General features: G+C 41.2%; 1 protein-coding gene across 4 annotated transcripts in view; it reads right to left on the reverse strand.

Moving 5' to 3' along the window:
- Positions 1-2877: 2877 nt before the first annotated feature.
- Positions 2878-17116, reverse strand: part of EPHB6 (EPH receptor B6) — a 66737-nt gene continuing 52498 nt past the window's right edge. For 2 of the 4 annotated variants that reach the window (XM_018908237.3, XM_018908236.3), the window contains exons 7-17: positions 14370-14494; positions 13184-13346; positions 12310-12424; positions 9514-9569; positions 9279-9398; positions 8633-8880; positions 7513-7728; positions 6349-6498; positions 6016-6209; positions 4617-4790; positions 2878-3603 (exon numbers count right to left, since the gene is read on the reverse strand). In XM_018908237.3, coding sequence (XP_018763782.2) covers positions 3495-3603; positions 4617-4790; positions 6016-6209; positions 6349-6498; positions 7513-7728; positions 8633-8880; positions 9279-9398; positions 9514-9569; positions 12310-12424; positions 13184-13346; positions 14370-14494 — 1670 coding nt within the window. In that variant the 3' untranslated portion in view covers positions 2878-3494. The remainder of the gene's footprint in view (positions 3604-4616; positions 4791-6015; positions 6210-6348; positions 6499-7512; positions 7729-8632; positions 8881-9278; positions 9399-9513; positions 9570-12309; positions 12425-13183; positions 13347-14369; positions 14495-17116) is intronic. The other 2 variants (XM_009102663.4, XM_018908238.3) reach the window with 2 other exon arrangements.

The raw sequence follows: 17116 nt of genomic DNA on the forward strand, positions 1-17116 counted from the left end.
TCACTGGGTAAGTTATACTCTCATTGAGCCTTTCCTTAAAATCATTTCAGGCATGGAAGAAATAAATCTTAGCTTACGTGCTTGTCTTTGAACACTCTGGTGAGCAGGGCCTGCTTCTGGCAGAAACATGCCATGGCTTAGTGAGGCAGGAGTGCACAGGCATGTAGCTCCTGGCTGAGAATTCCACTTGGCTGCCAAAGCAGCATAGGTGGGAACGTGCTTGCCCGACGTGCTCTCTGGCAGCACAGAACATTAACTGACATCCTGGTGCAGATCCAATTATCTGTCTGGGAGGCTGTCCAGCAGCAGACACCAAAAAGACAGGTTCAAGGAACCTCATCAAGAATAATTACAAAACAGCTTGCCTTAAGGTGAAGTTTCTTCCTGTTTCCAGACAGTGAAAAGTTGGTGTTCAAGCACAAAAGACATTAATCTTTGAAATATATTCTTTCTAGCTATAGGCATGACTCTTCCAAGCTTTCTTACAAATGCCTAACACTCTTAAGAAGGTCTGTCCACTGATCCCTGTGCATTTAGTTTATTCATTACTGTTGTGCACTGCCTGTTGTAGAAATCATATGGAGTAAAGGTGGGCAATAACTTCTCCCCTTGCTTCTTTGGCAAAGCTCTGTAACATTTTCAGCACTGTTTCTCACTCTTCTGGTGAAGGGCAGATACCAGGTGCCTAGCTGAGCCCACTGCCTTCCCTCATTTCCATGCTTACCTATTAGGGTTGCTCATATACTGGAGGACATTCCAAATGACTGTGGAAAGAGAATATAGAATTTCTGGTTTCAGATGATTGAGAAAAGTAAGATCAGGGTACTTCTAATGCTTTTGCCATGACAGCCCTTCCTCCATGCTTGCACAGTTAGGGAGTGACATGATGGAAAATGACACAAGGTGCATTGCAATTTAAGAACCTTTGCATCCCAAACTGTGTAAGAGAATAACTGCCTGAAAACTGGGAACACACTGGGAATAAAGAGAATGGAGACACTTCTTACAGAAAAAAGTTATTCATTTGCATTCAAATGGGATGCCAAGCCTGCTCCTTGTGCAGTTTTAAGGCTCATTGTTAACACAACAGAATTCAGGCAAGGCTCCCATTTAATTTCCTATCGCATGAAGAGAGCAAGAAAATGTTTCTTCTGCATGTAATTTTCTACTAGGCTGAAAAGAGGCCATAAATTTCTATCTAAATTGCTAATCTCTCCAGTAATCCTGACCACTCAAGGCATGGAAAAGAAAGGCTGCTTAGTTTCCCCAAATGGCACACAGAACTTCTAGAATACACTCATATATGAAGATGCATACATGCACTGTTGTCCTCTGGTGAATATATATATGGAAGGTGCTAGAGACCACAGATTCCCCTCAACATCTTGTGCTCAATATGCTTTCTGAAGAGGACAACACTTGTTCTGTCTCAGATGCCGTGGGTGGAGCTGACAGTCAGTCAGCATACATGTGACTGGATGTGTGAGTGTTACAAGTTTCCAGAAACCCCTTAAAAAGCACAGACTCAGATTTTCTAGGTTGGACTCCAGTCGGATATGATTTGGTTTTTTTTATCTTCACACTCTCTTTGTACTGTCATGAATGTTTTATTCATGTTTCCTTTTCTTGTTTTTGTATTGACTTTTTTATATCTTGAAAATGTGCTGCTGTTCTCCCTCTTCAGCTAAAAAATTTAAAATAATGTTACAACAAAGAGTCTGAACTGCATTGGCTATTCCAGTGCAACTATTCTGGAGCACCTCCCATCATATTATTGGACTCTTCAATCACTCTTAAATGTGACTTTTTGGTCTTCAATTGTTGGGTTGACTGGGAGAATCTTTAAATCCACACAGGAGTAGTATGTGAAGAAGTTCTGATATTCTTGACACCTAGAGAAATACATGAAGTTCATGTCTAGTCCTCAGATGAGCACAGATCACAACAGCTGGGGTTATCTCCTCTCCAGACACACAGAGGGTATCATAACTGGGGTCTTGTTTACCTGGGCCATGTCCACATGTCCATTTCCCTTCCTATGTGTTGATGAGGTAGATAAGTGTATAGTTTATGAGTTTTTCCTCTCAAGTTCAACTTCATAGGGATAGATGATAGATAGATAGAGAGACAGATAGATAGATAGATAGATAGATAGATAGACAGATAGACAGATAGATAGATAGATAGATAGATAGATAGATAGATAGATGATAGATAGATAGATAGATAGACAGATAGATAGATAGAGCCCCAAAGCTCTGCTCCTTCTTGAAGCAGGGTTTCCCACAAACAAGTACTAGTCTGCCTGAAGGGATACATAAGCTCTGCCATGCTGGTCATTCTCATGTGCCTTGGGATCAACACTGTTGAATCCAAGAACACTGTTAGCCCTTTTTTAAGGGACTGGTACCATTCCCTGATCACTCTTGACAAAACCTTGTGAAAGAGTTTCACCTCACCCATTCCAACTGTCTTTTTGAAGTTGACTATTGCATGTCTGCATTTTCTTCAAAAACAATATTCAAACTGTGCCTAATGGCTAGGGTGAGAAAAAGAGGAAGTATTTTTCAGCAGCAAAGGGTTTCAGAATTTTTTCATTCTGCTTTTCACTGTACAGGGTTCAGAAGAAAATAAAACCCAAGATCTGGGTACTCAGGATCTCCAGGTATCACAGGTTACACCTTTCCTCACAAGAACTGGCTTGTGAGAACCAGAACCTGTTTGTTTCCCCATTCACTTGCAGGTCTTGCGGGATGGATTCAAGGGATCGTTGTTTATTCTGCTGCAGTCCCATAAATAGAGATGGACTGTTCCTCACGTCAGCACAAAAGATTAGCCATTCCCATCACGGAGCAGACCCAAGAACTGCACACGAAATAGCATTGAATTTCGATTCTTTACTCTGAACCTGAGTACCAGGTGACATCTGTTTTTGCTTACCACATGCTGTGCACTAGCTGGAACTTCAGTTCCAAACTGAGCTGGCACACCAAGTGATAGCCTGATGCTCATCTCCATCTGAGGAATAATCTTTCACACCACGAGGGCATTCTTCTGAAAAAAAAGCTAATTTTTTGTTGCCTTTATTATGTCTTTGCAGCTTTGCTGGGCTCTCAGCCATAAATAAAGCCTGCTGATGACTTTGTAAAGTTGTCAGATACCTTTTGTTGGCAGACAACAGGCAACAGGTGCTTGTGATCTGTCCAAGCCATTATTCCATCTCCACCCCGTGTTATTATAACCTTCCCTCCCCAAACCCATTCCCAATGTATGACATCAGCCACATGTAATTGTCACCAGTCATTCAGTTCTGCTTCCAAATCATGGCAAGGCTTGGTTTTTGTTCATGGAACAGGACACGTAGTGTGCACTCTCTGTGTGCATTAAGTCTTCAAGTAGCATACTGACATCTTTTTCTTACATTGAAAATCCCTCTGAATTCCCCCAGGACCTTTCCAGAGTTTGAGACTAGTGGAATGAGGATGATGTAAACATCACACTTCAACTGGCTCAAGTTGATTCAAATGGACTCGCATGAGCTGGATGCTGTTCAGAATCTTCTTCTGGTGACCAACGAGGGTGATTCCAATACGCTGGATATCTCTGCAAAGGAACAGAGGACACAGAAGTTGTTAAAATGAGCTGCTTGTTCTGAACAGTCTCAGTCCATTTTGCTGTAGATGCAGATAAACCTGTATGGGTATGTGTGTGTGTGCCTATCTGTGTCTGAGAAACAGCTGACAAGGCTTCTGCTTTTGCTTGACAAATGTGTGTGGGTGGAGGGGGTGTTGGCAGAACCTGGTAGGAACAAAAAGAAACAGTGAAACTGGGCCATGAAAAGGATCAGAGGGCTGATCTACAGAAAAAAAAAATAGTTGGAGTTGTTTAGCCAGAAGAGAAGGCTTCAGAAAGAACTTTCTCAATATATAAAGGGGGATTACGAGAAAGATGGAGAATGACTTATTACCAGGCCCTGTAGTGACAGGACAAGGGGCAGAGGTTTGAAACACAAAGAGAGTAGGTTTAGACTGGAAATAAGGAGGGGTGGTGGGACACAGAAACAGGTTGCCAGGAGAAGCTGTGGATGTCCCATCCCTGTAAACATTCAAGTGCTGTGAGCAACATCATCTAGTTAAATGTATCCCTGCTTATGGCAGTGGTGTTGGACTAGATGCTCTTTAAAAGTCCCTTCCAACCCAAACCTTTCTGTGATTCCAAGAATGTTTGTTTTCCTGGATCCTGTCTTTTACACAACACTTCAGTGCAGTATATGGTGTGGCTGGTTCTACACATCTGCTTAAAAGTGGTTGTAATTATCAGTGCTAGCTGTCATGAGCACTGATATAACAGGCTCTCTGCAACACTGTCAATACATTTTCTGATGCACACTGGATCAGAACTGCTGTTTATAGACACAGATTACAAGTGTATCACAGCATGGATGCTGTCTAGAGGCCCTAGTAATATGCAAGGAACAGTAGCTACTTTGCTTTGGCTTCCCTCTCCTTTTCCATGTGTATGTATTTTCCAACAGCCAATTTCTCAGACTGCTTTCACTTTCTGCATGGAAAACTCAGCATCTGGTGGTCTCTGTGGCTCTCTGCTCTGTTACTTACTCGAGAGTCATGCGTGATATGACATCAAATGTAGCCAGACCCGCCTGGTCAAAATTCTCCTTGTAGCGACCCATCTTGATAGCATCCAACCACTCGTGGGCATTGCTAAGGGAAGGGAAATCTGGAGGACAGTTGCTCAGGAGAGGCTGAGATGGTCTGCAAAAGAGGCAGGCTCTAAAACCCAAGTTATCAGCATCAGCTGAGCACACCAGTAAAGTAAGAATTATGAGAGGAAGAGAAAGCAGTCTCTGAAGAGGACAGAATGAAGAGCAATGACATTTGTTCTCCATGCCCTGGCTCCTGAAGTCCCACCTTGATGTGCTGTTTTTAGACTTCCAGTGTCCCTTTTTCTGCCTGAAAACAATCAAACAACCCAAGAAATTGATTCTCCCTTTCCACTGCCTGTATTCTCTCAGACACATTCTCTTCTTGCTGCCCAAGATCCTTCCACACTTTCTTGGTCTAGACTTACTAGCTGGGCAATGAACTGCAGTGAAGAGGTTTCTGAAAGAGACCTTATACACCTTTTTACCTTTGTGACTAGGTCTCCCTCTCCTAAATGTTCTCTTTTGGTCAGATAGTGACCTATGACACAATGACTGTGTTATTTCAGCTCCAACACCCACCAGATAAAAGGCTTGCACTAAAAGCCTGAAGAGATGACTGTTTACGTATGGTATTTGCTCTTTTCCTCATCATCTGAACCTGCCCCAGAGTTTTAACACTCTTTATGTGCTGCTTTTAGTAAACTGGGCATCACTAGATACTTTTCCTCTCCCCCAGCTGTGGAGGACATTCCACTGATATAGGATTTATAACCACAGGGAAAACCCCTCCAGGCTAGCAGGATGTAATTGCATCATCAGCCCAGCAGCCAACTAACCTTGGCACCATTTATCCCTCCAGAGACTTCTTCTTTGCTGACCTCCTGCCTCTTGTTCCATCAGACTGCAAAATGCAGTTGGGAAAACATGGGATGTAAGCTGCAGTTCTAATTATTCCCATGTAGAGACTTCCTTCCCTCCATTAGCTAAGGTCTTCTTTTTCTCCATCATCTCTTGTGGTCATACAATATGGTGTGATCACAGAATATCTCATGCTGCTGCACCCAGATGTGTCCCTCCCTTCATCCTCTATTATCCCCCAGTCATTCATCCTCAGTGCAACTCATCAAGATTTATCTCCTGTCACATTCAGCACTCAGAGCTCCCCGTTAACTGAATCAGGATATACAGTTCTTCCAACCTGCTTCCTCTCTTTTTTTCAAATTCCTGTTTGCTCCCATTCTCAAATGAAAGGGTTAGGAAGAAAACTATAAAGCCTGATTCCTGGCTTCCCTTTCCTCATGATGCCTACTGAGAGACAAGTCCTGTTATTTTGAATTAAATCCCCATCTTACCTGCTGGTCCCAGTGCCAATGGCTTTGAGGGCTGATGGCTTGCGAATCATTTTATCCAGGGCACTGACTATTTGCTCAAATTTGGGTCTCTGGACCCTCTCCTTCTGCCAGCAGTCAAGCATCAGCAGGTGCAAAACAGTTGGGCAGTCTGGGGGTGGTGGCAAGCGATAGTCCTGGTCAATGGCATTAATTACCTGCAGGAAAAGAAGAACAAAGTTTTATCACAACTGGGGAAATAAAAGACAAAAGAGCTTCAATCACTTGGTGTGTGTGGCTTTCTTCTGCTTGAAGACAGAGAGGCAGAAGTACATCCTCACCACTTCCAAAACTTACATCCTGATTGGACATGTCCCAGTAAGGCCTCTCACCATAGGACATCACCTCCCACATGACAATGCCATAGCTCCAGACATCACTGGAGGAGGTGAACTTGCGGTACTGGATGGCTTCAGGGGCAGTCCAGCGGATGGGGATTTTGCAGCCCTGGCAAGCAGACAGAAAGCACCCAGAATGTAGTGAGATAAGGACTGCTTGTGAAAAAAGTATCACTGAAACAATCAGATGTTAGCAGCACAACACAGCCTGGAACACGGAGTGACAGTCCTGTTGATTCTGTCTTGGAAACACTGCTGGTTTAAATTCATACTATGTTCAAGGTTTCCACCTTGTTTTGCTGACAAGTATAAATGAAAAGAGAGAATCATGCCTCCTTGCTACAAATCCCATGATTTTATACATGGATTTGAAAGTGGCATATAGCAAGATCCTCCCGAGTCACAATCATTTGGAAATCTAAAGCCATTTAAATAAAGCCAAAAAGCAGCACATAGGGACAGATCCACTGAGCAGCTATCATTAACTCATTTCCCCTTCCATTTTGACCTCTCTAACTGCAGGTATGACCTGTAAGATGAAATACCATTCAGTTGCTGGTTCTTCAAAATTCACAGATCTAAAAATTGTTCCACTTTTCAGTGACTGAATTCTTCATCTCCTTCTTTTTCAATCCACCTGTTATACTCCCACCCCTTTTGTAGTATGTGTGACAGGTGTCACAACTTCACAGGCAATAAGCTCATTTGATGGTTGGTTGTAAGCCCATAAATACACTTAGGTCATTTATCTTTTCTGTAGGAAAAAACCCAACTCTCTTCAAAGAGTGATAGTACAGGATTGTAATCTCTCCTTCGGTCCTTTATCCTTCCTATAAAAAGCTAATGAAAGGGGGAAGATAATAGCTACACCAAGCTGTGAGGTTTGACCTGTTCACCATCATGCCACAAAGAACAGCATTGAGACTTCACATGGCTGAGGGGCTTAGATACTCAGTTATTTTTCATTTTTACTGCTTTGGAACAAATAGCCCATAAGGCAGAAGGCTCTACTCCCTGCTTCTCTATGGTCTTAAGGCGGACTAAAGAGGGCACACCAATCCAAGGTGGAACACAGGAGAAATTCTGTCAGCACTACACAACTCCCATGACAGCAGTGACTCACCAGACCCCCAGTGTAGGTGGGGTTGGAAGCATCATCCTCCAGAAAGCGGGACAAGCCAAAGTCTGACACCTTGCACACCAGGTTGCTGTTGACCAAGATGTTTCGTGCTGCCAGGTCACGATGCACGTAGTTCATGTCTGACAGGTAGCGCATGCCGGCTGCAATCCCCCGCAGCATTCCCACCAGCTGCAGCACACTGAACTGCCCTTCCTTCTGCTGCAAGGGACGAGGCAAACACAGGCTCTCATGGCCACAGAACATGAAGCCAACGGGGGAGACTAACAAAGAGCAAGGTTAACAATGTGGATTTATGAAATTAGAGAACACACATCTTAACTTCAGCCCAAATCTGAAGGTTCAAGGACAACAAATAACAAAGGAGGGTGGGCTTAAAGCAATGAACCTCAAATAAAATCAGACATTGGTGAACTTTTCCTGAAGGCAAGCCTCTTCTTTGGGCCACATCCCCCTTTAGGATCCTACATCTAACCTCCCTAACTGCTAAGATGGCTAAATGAATGTGCACAGACAAATCTGCTCGTACTAAGATCTTTACAATGGCTTCATTGCAGCTCTACTCAATGTGCTCTTCAAATTGTACCTGCCAAAGCATTTGTACCTGTGCTCATTCAGCATTCATGTGCTGAATGAGCACAGGAATCAGTAAAAAAGGAGAAGTAAAGCAGCTATACTTGTATATATACTTATACACTTGTATCTATGCTTACATGTATTTGCGTTTCATTACTAGAAAACTCGAAATACAAAAATAACTGCAAGTTTCATTACTTCATTACAATGTTAAAACCAGAAAGGAAAAATTTGGAAGATGCACATAAGCAACTGAAAGGGTGTGTACAAAGATTTGATACTGTTTACATTAATTACTGAGTTGAAGAAGTCTAAAATACTGAAATTTTGTATGGTTGTTGAGCCCTTGGAGTATTTTCACCATGTTGTCCTGAAACCACTTACTGTGGCTATTTGCTATAATTTCTATTGCACCTGAAGAAGGCAACTGAGGACTTAGGGACACAGGAGTGAAGAAAGACAGGCAAAATTATCAGGTCTAAGATTGGCACACAGAAGAGGTTAATGGCTGTGGGAGACTCTGTGGTACCCTGAGGAAGGAATCCAGCGATCCATTCTCCATGAACTCTGTGACAATCATGACTGGTCGGCTCTTGGTGACCACCCCCTCCAGGTGGATGACATTGGGATGCTCAAATTGCCCCATGATGCTGGCCTCGCTCAGGAACTCCCGCCGCTGCTCCTCTGTGTAACCTGACTTCAAGGTCTTGATAGCCACCATGTATTCCCGCTTCCCTGGGTGTTTCAGGCGCCCAAAGCAAACCTCTCCAAACTCTCCTGTCAGGGAGGGAAGAAACACACCTCCAGTAAGGAAACACAGCAAAGGATTTTCAGATGTACTAAAGCATTCCACTGTGGACGACTTTGGGCAATGCATACAAATGAGGTTATGGGACTGTTTAGATTAAGGCAAAATTTTTGGTGAAGGTTGGAGGCTACTACATAATTGGGGCTCAAATGAGGAGTTTTGAGTCTTCAAAGGGTGTTTTAAATTTGGCTTACAGCCAGCATCTAAGGGTTAGAAGATCAAAATGAATTTTGGTAAAAATGAAGGTTTAGATGTCCTGGGACACTTATTGTACCATGGATCCATGGGTCCACTTCAAGCCAGTAGTGTGCCAGGTCTCAAGATGAACAAGAAGGCACTTTAAATACTCTGCAGATTCTCACACTACCTGATCCAATGACCTCCTCAATCTTAATGAGGGACACATCAATCTCCTTGGCAAATTCTCGAATGGCTTCATTGGGATCTTCATAGGTTGAAGGATCAATGTAGTACTTCACTCCGAGTCCTGCAGTGGGGGAAAGAGCCCAAAACATCACCAGGATCAAACTCTGAGACACACAGGTGTTAATGAGTCCTGAAAAGAGACAGGCCCTTGCCATCTGCTGCTCAGACACACTTACCTCGTGCACCGATATACTGCTGCAGGCGGTCTGTGTATGGGGTCTCTCTCCTTTTACTGCAGGACACAAAGGAAAGGAAAGTCAAAACACACACAAGAGTCTCTCATCAGATGCTGGGGTAGGCTTCTCAGTGCAAGGCTCAGAGAATCCTTGAAATTAGGGGTAGAAGATGGATGCTAAGATCCTGCCCATCTCCCGGTAACCAGTGCATGCTTGTTTTCTATGTGGTGGTTTTTAAACCACTGTTGGCACCCCCACATTAGAAAAACAAATGATAGGGCTTTCAACACTATCCTGAAAAAAAATATTACAGTTTAACTTTACTGCCTTGGAAGTTTTATTGCTATTCAGGCTAAATTTGCATTTTAATTTAATTACAACAAATTATTCTTCTCAATTATAATGTATGCCTTCTTCTGTGATGCCTTTTAAGTTCTTCAAAAACATTCTAAGAGCCATTTACTCTAATGCTTAATATGTATAGATCTCCCCCAATTATGTTTAACAGCATTTACTTTGGCCATTCCATTCATAAGTAGGGTACCCAAACAAACCACACAGACCCAAACAGATGGAAATCTGTTCCTTGATGTGACTTTTGCATGTGCAGGTCAAAACAGGTATGGTCTTTGTTATTGTAAGGTTTATTGCATAGATGCATCAAATTTCCAGTAAGCACAGATCCTTCTCAGCACAGGCATTTCTCAGATTCCATTTTCCTTCTGAATGTGTATGATTCATTCCTTTTTTTCCCACACAATCGAATTATTTTAGAAATTTCATTCTATTCTTTGTTTGCACTAAATCTATTTGCCATTTTCAAGCTACTTCCTTTGTTCCAAGCAGTGTTAATTTTTTTTTAAATAAGTATGTTTCATGCCAGTTTCCAATCACCCTATTAATTAGACCAGACAATCAACCAAACCCTACAGTATCCTGCAGTATCCCTGCTGTCTGCATGGATTTGTGTCAACTCATGTTTTGCTGTTTCAGCATGAGACCTTTTAGCTGCTGATTCAATTAGCATTTGAAGGCAAAGTATCATGAAACATTATGTTACTTTTCTTTGTGAACACAAGTAATTCTGACATTCTAACAGCTAACTGTATTATTCTTACTTGTCAAGACTTATCTCTTTAAATTCTGCTTTAAAATCCACAGACAGTTTTAACTTCAAAATTTTTTCTCTTGTGCAGGGAATCAGCTTTGCTGGGGGCCTGTACCTAAGAGCTCTAACTCTGTTGTTGAACCTGAAAGTCAGCTCTACAGTAGTGTTTTTTATAGGTTACCTAGCAAATTATTTGTTTTCCATATAAAAAGACAACAAAACAATTAGCTAAAATAGATGTTTCACAGCGCATACTGCAAGAAAAATGTGTACCAACAATTTATAAAAACAAATTAAAGTCATAGCATTTGACTCTACATATATTCAACCTTTTAAGGAACTACTCATTTCATCTGGTGTTCTTCATTTTCTGCAACTTCAAACTTACTTTTCTTATCAATGACAAATTTAAAATAGAAATTTGGTATCTCCACTTTTTCTGAAAAGCTGTCTATTAACTGCATATAATTCTTTAAGTATAAATGAATGTATTTTTAATTATATTTCCTCATATGTATATTTACAGAAGCCATTAATGTCTTTCCCCAACACAGCTTTGGCAATATTAACTTATTCTGGGTTTGGTTTATTTTTTTTAGAAAAATATATGCTTTATTGAGTTGTGCACATAATATCACATTTCCAGCTGTAACAAGAAATTGTATTTTTAACAGTTCAAAGCAACAAAAGGAGGCAACATTTAAAATATAACAATACGTGATAATTCTTTCTTTCCAGAAAGAAAAATATTAAAAGAGAATGTACAAAAGAGGAGAAAACAAATGTAGAAAAGGAAAGAGAACAAAAAAGAAATAATTAAAACTAGACGTCCCTTTCTAAAGTTAAGTAGTTTATACATTTTTTTTTTAGGTCAGCAGAAAAAGCTAAAAAGTCCCTCTTGTGCAGAGGCACAGTAGAGCAAAGACACAGAAATCCATTACTGACAATCTAGGGGATTAAGTTCAAACCTCAGTAAATTCAAGGAGAGGGTAATGACTGTTTCTTTTCTTCAAATAACAAAACCCCCATTGTTTACTTTTGTACCTCTATAAAAATAGCAACCCTTACTTTTTTCTCTTTAAAATTTCTGTCCTTTTTCTTTTTTTTTTTTTCCCTGTAACAGATTATCTCTAAAATCTTTTATATGCCCTTTATTCTTTTCAAAATGGAAAGTGGTATTTGCTTTCTTTAACCTGTATTTTATGAGCTAGTGTTCCATGGAACTATTGGGCTTGTATAGATTTTATTCTTCAGCAAATGAGCCCTTGTCTTTTGGTCCTTGGTGAAAGGGTATTTATCACCTTCTAAATAACTGGATATGCATACTTATTCCACCAGTCCTTCTCCACTACATTGTTTCAATCTCCACTCGCTTGCCTAAAATGCAATTTACAGTCCCTCTTTCACAGCGATGCATTTAAATACCTTTTGAGTACCAGCTTTGAAATGCTTTCCTTGTGTTCATATTGCTAACTAGCCAAACATCAGCTAAGTACATGAGTGGTTTACCAAAGGAGAGGGTCCTCAAATAGGAGTAATGGGGCAGGATCTTTCCTTAATTAGAGAATGGCATCTCAAGGACATCTGGATAAATGTAGATCAGGCTGTTTCCCCTGGGACGGGGTTATGTTGCGGGGGTAAGGAAGTTCCACTGTCTGAAGTGCACATGAGCAGGTCAAGGAATTCACCTCTTGAAGATGATGGCAAGGATGGCAATGGCAGCAATTACCAAGAAGGCCAGACCCCCGAGCGCTGAGCCCACGATCAGCGGCAGTCGGTCCTGCACCATCTCCGAGCGCTCCCCTGCCAAGGAAGACACACACTCACACACGGATGCAGAGGACAGGAACTGTGCAGAGTTTCCCTTCTGCTCACCAAGATCTCTTCCATAATTCCAGCCCTTAGCTCCCCAGTCACTGTGCTTCTCCAGTGCCTTCTTTCCTACATCTGAAAAGCCAGTGTTCCCTCTGAATCCACTTTCTCTCTCTTCCCCTGATCCACTGACAGCTGACAAGCCACTTAAGCACAAGTCAGCTCTACACCTGGGCTGTATCCCACTGTCCCCTATAACTGTAGCTTGCCAATACCTCTGATCCATACCAAAAAGATGGGGATATTGCTGGAAGGCAAGCTTCTGCACATATGCCTATGTCCCATCTACCTTTGTGTCCTGTGTCCCACATGTCCTTTAGACATTCACAGAGTTTTCAGCTGTAAGCTGTCCCATGACAGCTGGGGGCCAAACTACAGCAGTATACAGTGCTATGTACTGCTTCATCTCCCTAAAGAGATTTTTACTGGCATACTGCACCTGCTGGTCAGAGGCACAGAGGCAACAAGGAGCAGGGCTGGGGAGTATGGCAGTAGCATAAACAATACCCTCTGACAACATGAAGCCTCTCTGAGTGAACAAATCTACACATCCAAATTATTATAAACAGCAATACAAGTTGAGTAGGAGTGTCTGGTAGCAGTTCTCCAGGGGACAAGCCAATACACTCAGGGACACAGTGGAAGGTGATCATGTGCAGACCTGAAATGGCACAAAAAGGCAGCACTTACCTCCTGTTAAAGTCTGGAAATACATCTTCCCACTGTAAGGGCCGTAGCCGACTGCTGTCCTAGCACGCACTTGGAAGGCATAGATCTTGCCTGGGCTCAGACTTGATATTGTGGCCATGTTGGTCTCACTAGTTAAGGTCAATGAATTATCCTCATCTTCTGCCTGTGAATGTCAATGACCAAAAAGGAATGTGAAACTTCTGCCTACACTGCTCACTCTCCTCGTCACGGCATGACAGTTTCCATGTCAACCCAATATTCTTTGAACCTTTACAGAGCCTCCCAACAACAGCTGCTATTCCAGACCTTACTTCCTCTCACACTAGTCATTCCTCACTGCTGCTTTTCATTCCCTCAGGCCTGGGCTTCCCACAAGGCTCTGCTAAAGACTCTCAATCTAAACAAAAATGAAAGACAAAACTTTGTCCTGTGGCTCCCTTTCTATAAACTCCAAACTCTTGTACTTTCCTAGGAGAATTCAGAGCAAGAGCACATGTAAAGCTGTATCTAGGAAGCTGCTATACACGTTATCACAAATAGCAGTCCTTTTTGCCACTAAAAAATAGCAGCCCTGCAAAATCCTGCAGAAGTATTTCTGTGAAAGACCAGTAATATGGAATGGGAGTTTGTCTGAACAGCCCCACACATCTCTTTCCCCTCAAGTCAGATGGATTAGGAGTCACAAGACATGTGAATGGAGGACAAATTTGTATTTGCCACTCTCTAATTCCAGCACACAAAGAGGTATTTGCCACTTAGCAAATAAAAGAGGGCATTTCTTCTCATAAAATTTCTTAGAGATGTCTGTCCAGGCATAAATGAGGACACAAGACTTCTCATAAATGAATGACAGACTTGCAGTGAATCCAATTCCAGTAAACATATTTAGAAATTTCAGCTCCTTCCACTGTCACCTGTGTCAGCTGATACTAAACTTATTGTTAGCTGCAGCTTTTAAGCTGTAACAAGTGTCTTCTCTTTTCTTAGAATCTGTCTTGTCCCTAGATATTTCCAAGTTGGGAAATGCAGACGGACTGATGCCAGATGACATGTAGACCACAAACTTCTGGTATTGCTGAAGTTTGTTCCTTTCTCATAACTGAAGCATTTTCTCCCACCTTGCTCATTCTGATGAGCAGGGGTGCATCACCCAGACCGAATGTGCTCAGTCTCCCTTTTGGCTCACCTTGTCGAAGTAGCGTAGCTGGTAATCCAGGATGAGCCCATTGGGCTGGTCTGGCTGAGGCCACGACAGCGTGATGCTGGTGGTCGTACGACTCACCTGATGCATCATGGGCACAGCAGAGGGGACTGGAATAAAAGACAAAAAGGAGAGATTGCAAAGGATAAGCTTAAGAATGAACTCTAATTGAACATTCCTTAGGATGAGTTAATAAATTAGGCCAGCTCTTCCTTTAGTTTTCCTTAATTTGCATTATGAAGTACTTCGTAAAATAACCAGAAGAAATCCAGGCACCATACTACTCCACTGGGGGATACAGCCATTGACAACTCAGACTGAAAGAAAATGAAGAAATCCACATCCAACTGATTATGCACAGGAATTAAGAAATTATCTATATTATAGCTGGAATACAATTCTAATCTTCAAATGGGCAATTTTTATGTGCAAGATGAGAGGGTGCTCCATGCCACTGCCTTGTCTTAAGATTACGCTTGGACAACACAACAGTGGTCAAAACAAAAGCAGAGCACTTTACTTCTCCTCTGCTCCTCCCCCAGACTGTAATTATTTTCCTGGGGGAAAAAAATCAAGTATAGGCTACCAGAGTAATGGAGGCCTTGTATATGAAGCATTCTAAAGAATGGAAATCCACTTCTACCAAAACCACTCATGAACCCATTTGCACACACATGCACACTCTCCAGGTTTGTGCAAAAGCTAAGAGTGTATGAGTTGCATCTTGGGAAGAGATTTCCAGGCAAAAATTTCAGGACAATTTTAAGAGGATCCAGCTGTCTCTCCACAAAGCTCTTCTCAAGTTTTGCTTTCTCTCTGCAAAGAAAATGTCATGTTGCCAAGAAACCTCCAGGTAAGCAGCTAGGGTATCCTCATTTTCCTAATGGATGCAACATTTTCAGCAACATTTAAATTTTCCAGAAAAAGCATGCCAATGAAAAGCTGCCACCAAACCCCACTGGTTTTAGAAAATAGACATAAACTTCCTTGATGTGAAGAACGAAGCAGAGACATTTGGCAAATGATCAAAACCTGCAGAATAGCATTTTCTTCCCTCATTAATCGTAAAAAAGATAAAAGGATTGTTTTTAATAACAAGATAAAATTATTCTGAAAAACATATTTCAGATGGGCTTCAAACAACTCAGGCAAGTGGGAACTAATTTAAAAATGTAAATGAAACAAAATAAAAGTCTAAGCAATAAAATACTTTCTCTCCTCGTTACTCCTTTCATTTTTTACCATCTCCTTCAAACAAGATTACACAATTACTTCACCTGCCAATGAGAATGCTGTGACAAGAATGGAAGAGAGCAACAATTAACCATGACCATACGTAGCTTTTAAGATGCAAATGAATAACACTGTATTAAAATGTCAGGAGGTAACTGGTCAGCTAACATTTGACCAAGACAGATTCTGCTACATTTAATGTTCCATAAAGTTTAACTCTCTTCCACTGAGACACTAAACAAACACACAGAAGAGGTGCAAACCTAAATGCAGAGCTACATTGCCAGGGACCAGTCCACTTCCTTCTAAGATTTTACAGAATGATCAGAGTTAAATCTCCCCACAATTCCTCTCCTCCCCAGCTCTAATAGTTATTCTTCTCCTGCTTCTCATTCCTTCCTGATCCCCAGTTTTTCCCCTACCTGGAAGAATTAATCAACAAAGAAATAAAAAAAGCATCACTCAAGTGTATCTCTTGACCATGTGCCAATGTGCCACAGCATTCTAGAAAGTTCTTATTATCCAGATATGTCCATCACTTAGGGTAATCAGATGGTGGGGGGACAACCAGGATACTGCAGTCTGTTGAATTAAATACAGCAATTCTAGTGATTTGCACCTAATAAGCAGACACTACTTAGAGCAAAAGCCATTAAAAACTCTCAGAAATAAAACCAGCTATGAATCACTGCATGGCAGATTGTCTTTAATCTGCCTCTCTGAGACATAGTTTAGATTTTGATATGTGTGTGCCTCTCTTTTAAAGACCTAAAAAATTATGAAACACTGGCCAGGGAGCTCTTCCATCACTTGAATTAAAAGAGATAAACAAGATTTCTCTTTTGAAAATTTCATACTAACATGGTATGAATACCAATACTAAGGTGATGTGCAAGGCAAACATAATTGTCGGTGGAGTAAGTACCTACTTCCTATAGAGGTGTATTATAAGGTTATTCTCTCAGTGTTAATTCATTGGGAAATATAAAGTTCAAGATTTTATGTCTATAGACATTCAAAGTTCCATACCTCTGCTGCTACAGAAGTGCTAGGTAAGTATTATCCCTTTTTTCCATGCCAACTTTTAAAAATGTCTATAACAGAACTTTGCTTTCAAAACTTTCTTTTGCATACAAAAATGTGTCCAGGTCTATATTGATTTGTCAATTTTATTCTTTTCTTTTTACATGAGGTTTATTGACACAGACATGTTAGGTCCCTGTCTAATGGCAGCTGAAATCACAGTGGCTGATCCAATCTAATCTGGGCAGCTGGACTAGATGATCATTGTAGATTCATTTCCAACTATTCTATTCTATTCTATTCTATTCTATTCTATTCTATTCTATTCTATTCTATTCTATTCTATTCTATTCTATTCTATTCTATTCTATTCTATTCTATTCTATTCTATTCTATTCACTGAGAGCAAAACACATGCTATGAAATAGATCTTCAATTAAGGCTGAAAAAGCAGTTTTCATTGTATGCAATTTAAA

This window comes from Serinus canaria, chromosome 1 (assembly GCF_022539315.1).
Source record: "Serinus canaria isolate serCan28SL12 chromosome 1, serCan2020, whole genome shotgun sequence".
NCBI classification, from domain to species: Eukaryota; Metazoa; Chordata; class Aves; order Passeriformes; family Fringillidae; genus Serinus; species Serinus canaria.